The sequence below is a fragment of the Lemur catta genome, chromosome 7, assembly GCF_020740605.2.
Source record: "Lemur catta isolate mLemCat1 chromosome 7, mLemCat1.pri, whole genome shotgun sequence".
Classification (NCBI taxonomy): domain Eukaryota; kingdom Metazoa; phylum Chordata; class Mammalia; order Primates; family Lemuridae; genus Lemur; species Lemur catta.
The window spans coordinates 74,139,687-74,145,788 of record NC_059134.1 but is presented as its reverse complement, the minus strand read 5'-3'; the positions used below and the strand labels follow the sequence as shown (position 1 = coordinate 74,145,788).

Here is a 6,102-nt window from a genome sequence, read left to right as displayed (position 1 = left end):
GTGAAATGAGTAAGTGTACTTCAGAGGTCGTGGTAGATTGTAAGTAGAAATGTCCCCCAATGAATCAAGGTTATCTATGAACTTGTGTGTCTCCCTCCCACGTTGAGCTTGGTCATGCGAGTTGGGATATTACTAAATGTGAAGTGGGCAGAGGCTTCTGCATTGGCATTGATTCTCTGACTGATAGAAACCTGAGACCACCAAGTGAAGAAGCAAGGGCTAGCCTCCTGGATGCAGAGAGACCACGTGGAGAGAGAAGCCAAACCATCCCAGCAGAGCCCAGACCCCAGTCTTACCAGGGCCGGCTGACTGCAAGTGAGTGAGCTCAGTTGATAACATAGCAGGCCCAGCTGCCTGAGCCCAGCCCAAATTACTGGCTCACACAATAGCAAGCAAATAAAATGATTTTTGTTTTAAGACATTAAACTTTAAGGTAGTTTTTGTGCAACAAGTGGTAACTGATATGGAGGTGTTATGTCGAAGCTTTCTCTTTTGTTTGCTTTGCATTCATAATCACACAGAGCAAGGCTGTGTTGTTTTTATCTGTGTGTCCTTGTTGGTTTAGACTTGTTTTTTTAATCCCTTTATTATTTTAGTGTGATCTTGAGTAAAAGTAAATGTACATGTCAGTTCCATCACATTTAACTGGAAGTCTCCATTCACTTCCCTCTCATCTGTCCAACAGATATATATTGAGCACCTACTAGGCTATCAACATTGCTGGGCACTTGCAATTCAGCTCTCATTTAATCTTTACAATAGTACAATAGTACTATGCATTAGGCATCGGTTTCCCCTTTTAACAGATGAGACCAACAAGACTCAGTGAGGCTGAAGGTCATATGATTAGGAAATAGCATTGTTAGGATTTGTGCTGTTGCCTGAGTGTCAACAAAGTCCCCACTATTCCCAATACACTTTGTTGAACTAGAAAATAGACAAGGAGATGCTAACGTTAGGATGGATGAAAGACCCATCACAGAGTAGACTCGGTCTGACAGTTGATTGAATACAAGAGGTGAAAAAGAATGTCTGAGAACTCCATCCCCCATTGATCTGCCCTTAACCCCACAATTGCTAATGGATAGCACCACTAACAAGAGGGGACAACAAAGAAGTGGACATCTTAACTGGGGCGGATGGAAAATTTGCTTCCAACGGGCTATATTAGAGCTTTCTCTCTTTTTTTTTTTTCCTCACCTGCATCTACAAATCAAGGCTCTGCCGAGCACAGTGGTGAGCATTGCTTGTGGTCTGTTTTTATTGGTTGATGCTACTTTACAGGACATATTACCAGGGTAAGTGGTGGTTCTGATTGGGCTCCTCGGTGGTGAGTGGGGAGCTGAGCCCCGTGGGGCTCAATGTGGCTAACGGCTGTCGAATGGTTAAAACACCAGGCGCTGCTTGGGAAGTATTCCCAGAAGGCCTTTTGTGCTCTGTGTAAGGGAAATTAAGTGCCGAGAAAAGTGTGTTCAATTTAGCTCCATCTGGTCTGGGTTGCTGCTTTTTCTTTTTCTGCGGGAAAGAGAACTATTCAAACAGTTGCACTTTGTGGTCACTTTAACCTGCTAGGAAGTCAGAGTGTTGCCAGCTGAACACGTTGAAAAGCAAAGAGAAAAACTGCTCTTGTTCTAATTGGTAGTAATCTTAGCTCACGGCAGAGTTCATCATCCAAGGTACCGGCTACCCAAAACTCAGAAATTGGGAGGAAAGAAATGGTGCCTGGTATGTGTTGAAGAATGAAGTGGCCCTTGCCAGAAAATAGTCTCTTACAGAACATTCTAGCCAGCATGTGAACGCCACCAGGAAGCTTTAATGAGCAATGTTACTAGATTCCAAATAAGAAAACCAAAACCATACATTTTGGATTTTCCAGGTGGCCCCAACTTCAAATACTCATTCTTGGTATTGGGTCATAAATTTGGAGTAGGTGGTCAGTGAATCTATAAACCACATGGATTATAAGTAAAAGAGATCTGCACTCTGGAACTTTATACAGCTGTTGCTAAAAATTAGGTAAATAATAATTTACTTTTATTAAGCATTTAACCAAGTGCCAATCACTGTTCTGAGTCTTTACTTATAATTTTTGGTTGTTTCCCCACTGTAACCCTATGAGTAGGTCCTGTTGTTATTTTACTTGTATAGATAGATATACTAAGGCATAAGGAGGTTAGCTGGATTGCTCAAAGTCTACAGCTAATTAGTGGTAGAGCTGGGGTTTGAATCCAGGTGTCCTGCCTTGAGAGCCCACATGACTCCCCTCGGGTGAAGGCTGCACATCCAAGTGGAAGCATGGTTGCCTCTGGGGAGAGGGCCTGGGGGAAAGTGGATGGGAAGCTTTTATGTTCTACTTTACCAAATGCTATACTGTTTGAATTGTCCACTTACATGTGTGTTATTTTTTGCTTTAAAAATATGTAATAGGTCCCTTCTCCGGCACCAGGTTCCTGCAGTGCACAATGGCCAGCAGCCGTACCTTTCCTGGGTGGCATTGTAGCAGAATGCCTCAAGTGAGACCACTCCTGGAAAACAGCTCTCCCCATCGCCCTACAGGGAGGATTTGCATGGTTTATAGAAGAGATGAAATGTGGTCTGAGGGACGATATGACTATGAAAGGCTTCCAAAAGAACGAGTGCCTGCTCGAAGTCACCCCAGTGATGGCTACCATAGAGTAGTTAATGTTGTGCCACAGAAACCACCACTGCTAGACAGATCTGGGGAAGGAAGCTACAATAGATATGATAGCCACGTTGATCACCGAGAATATGACAAGGGCCACAGTTTTTCTCATGATCGAAGAAGTGGTCCACCTCACAGAGGAGATGAATCTGGTTATAGATGGGCAAGAGATGATCATTCTGCAAGCCGACAGCCTGAATACAGGGACATGAGAGATGGCTTTAGAAGAAAAATCTTCTACTCCCATTATGTGACATACTGGTCTCCTCATAAAAGGGATAATCGGCTTTTCAGAGAATCACCTGTAGGCCGAAAGAATTCTCCACACTGCAGATCTGGCTCCAATGTCAGTAGTAGAACCTACTCTCCAGAAAGAAGCAAACCATACTCTTTCCACCAGTCTCAGTATAGAAAGTCCATGCCTGCTGGTGCCTCCTACAAATGGCAGAATAACAGAAAGCCAAAAACAGATAAAGAGAGGCCTGTACAGTCTTTGAAAACATCAAGAGATACTTCACCCTCAAGTTCTTCAGCAGTTCCACCATCAAAGTTGTTAGACAAACCCAGTAGGCTAACTGAAAAAGAGCTTGCTGAGGCTGCAAGCAAGCGGGCTGCTGAAAAGCTAGAGAGGGCAGATGAAAGTAACTTGGCTGAAATTTCTGAGGATGAGGCGGGATCCACGGCACCATCATACATTGACCAGCCAGAAGAACCTGAGTCAAATGCAACAGATGGCATAGAGTTATTTGAAGACAGTCAGCTAACCAGTCGCTCTAAAGCAATAGCATCAAAAACCAAAGAGATTGAACAGGTTTACCGACAAGACTGTGAAACTTTCGGGATGGTGGTGAAAATGCTGATTGAAAAAGATCCTTCATTAGAAAAGTCTATACAGTTTGCATTGAGGCAGAATTTACATGAAATAGGTGAGCGGTGTGTTGAGGAACTCCAGCATTTTATTGCAGAGTATGATACTTCCACTCAAGATTTTGGAGAGCATTTTTAGATTTCTTGCTCAGGCAAAAAAAAAGTTTCTAGATTCCCCATCCCCCTGGATTGCATAAATCCTTAATATATGGAATTTTTGTGATGAAGAGAAATACTTTGATAGTTGACCACACTTCCAATATCAAATAAACATTTAAAATAGTCTGTTTAAAATATTTTAGATTTTTTTCCCTACATGTAAAGCCTCCTAATTCATACACATCTTCCCGCCCACCCCCCACTTCACCCCCTAAAATGATGGGTCAATTAATTTTTCAAGCTTTGAAAAAGCAGTCCAGAAGAACAGCTTTCTGTTTGCCTACTCATGTTCTGTAGTCTTCCAAGTATATAATCATTTGGTCACTGGAGTGTAATTTACAGGCTAGAGATCATTCCACTTAAACATTAGTAGTCTTTTTGCATTTCATAGTGAATGGTACCATGTGAAACTGTTAGGATTCTGAGTTGTGATTTTATTGACTTGTTTGCTTTTCTTAGGTTTTGTGACTTTTAATATGTTAAAGTGTACTGTCATAATAAACTGAATACTTTGGTACCAGAGAGAAAAAAAATATGTAATAAAAGAAAAGGCAAGCCTGGGGAAGATGAGATAGCAATGCAGCATTTTTTTTTCTGTTTTGCAATAAAGCTTTTGAGTCAGGAGAAGACACTATCCCCATTATGTTAATATAGGAATTTATTTAGATACCAGGCACATCTAGGCTGAAGGCCAGGAATTAACTGAATTATCTTCAAAATCCTTGCCACCTGTAGGCAAGTGGGAATATAGGCAGGTATAAAGAGAGCCTTTAGGATAGAGTAATAGGTTGAAAATCATAGAGATAAGTACAAACTAAAAGAGCTCGCACCCTGCAGGGCGAGACAAGGTGATGGTCAGCTGGAAGAGTGGGCAGTTGGAAGCCGGGAGAACCAGAGTAACTAAACAAGTAACAAAGGGTGAGATGTCAAGGAAAACAGAGTCAGGGTCCCAGGAGGAAGAAAGTAAGCATCTCCCTTGGCCAGCGAGCCTCTTACGGAGTTTCTGCGAGGGCCTTGAGGGACAGATGAAGGTGAGGAGGTAGAGGAAGGTGAGGAGGTAGAGGAAGGTGAAGAAGGTATACCTGACTGCAGTGGTGTGAGGCAGAAAGAAATAACAGTAAATCCTGATGTCACGCTGAAAATCATATGACTTTGATATGGATTTTCTGCATGCATTATCATTTTGCAAGGTTTTCCTTTTAAACATGCCCATATTTGTGAGCATGCAGGCTTCCCTTTTCAGCTTAGCAAGGAGATCTCCCAAGTGTGGGGATGGAATGAGGCTTTTTAACCAGTGGGTCAGTACATTTAGCCATTCCTGCTAGAGTTCCCCTATCTTGATACTCACCACACTTTGATGTCTTAGGTAATTTCTAGATGATAAGCTCTGAGGGGGCAGCACCATGTCTGTCCAACTCACCACCATAACCCTGCACTTAGCACAGGGCTTGTCATGTAGTAGAAACTCCGTAATTATTTGTTGAATTAATTTGTTTGAATTGGTGAAATAAATGAATACCATTAGGAAGTTGTTGCTGTATCGTGTGTTGAAAACGTCGAACCCTCTTTTGGGCTTCACTTAATCCCCTTGGTTATCATGCTAACAGTTTTGATTGCTTGCATTTATTAAAGACTTACGCGTGCTAACTCTTTATGTTTTAAATAAGACAAAGCCCAACTCAGAGTTTGCTTAAAACATCTACGGACAGGGTAAGGCTTGATGAGGGCTCTGACTTGGTTTCTCTGTGATTGGTGCTGCCCTATTCCAGGTGTTGGCATTTCTGGGGCTGGCTACTCATGGATGCAAAACAGCTGCTGGCAGACCCAGTGGCCACATGATTCCTCATTCATAGTTAAGAGGAAGCGGAGGAGGGGAAGGGGGACAGAAAGAGAAAGGGGAGAAGTGCACACTCTAACGTCAAACATTTCTGAGCTTTACTCGGACTGAACCAAATTGAACTAACCAGGAGAAATTCACATGTTGACTGGCACAGCCTAGGTAACTCATCCCCGCACAAATCCACGTAGCAACAGGGCCGGGAGTATCCTGATTGGTTAGATCAACCCTGGCCTATCCCTGGAGCTCGGGATGCAGGCTGTCCTGACTAAACTGCACGGCTACTTTCAAATGGGGGAAGAGGTGAATGGATGATGAAGACCCAAATGAATTTGCGTTCGTATAATCCTCACAACACCCTGTGAGTCCCGTGGAGAGATGGGAAAAACGACCTCAGAGAAGCAACTTGCTCAAAATCACAAAGCTAGTAATTGGTAACGGTGGGATCCAAATGCATGTCTGTCTCACTCCAAAGTCTGTGCACTTGGCCACTAGAGTCTAGTGTCTCAAATCCTAGACATTATGTAAGTCTCTCCAGGTTGCCTCTGAGAGAAAC

The 6,102-nt window shown here is 42.9% G+C and overlaps 1 protein-coding gene across 2 annotated transcripts; it reads left to right on the top strand.

The window, feature by feature from the left end:
- Positions 1 to 2,567: 2,567 nt before the first annotated feature.
- On the top strand, positions 2,568 to 3,689 carry LOC123641675 (periphilin-1-like). Of its 2 annotated transcripts, XM_045556569.1 has the most exons (2): positions 2,568 to 2,658; positions 2,824 to 3,689. In XM_045556569.1, exons 1-2 carry the CDS (start codon positions 2,568 to 2,570, stop codon positions 3,687 to 3,689), a joined length of 957 nt encoding a protein of 318 aa, XP_045412525.1. The 2 variants fall into 2 exon arrangements, with proteins under 2 accessions (XP_045412525.1, XP_045412524.1); XM_045556568.1 differs by having other exon boundaries at positions 2,568 to 3,689.
- Positions 3,690 to 6,102: the final 2,413 nt, after the last annotated feature.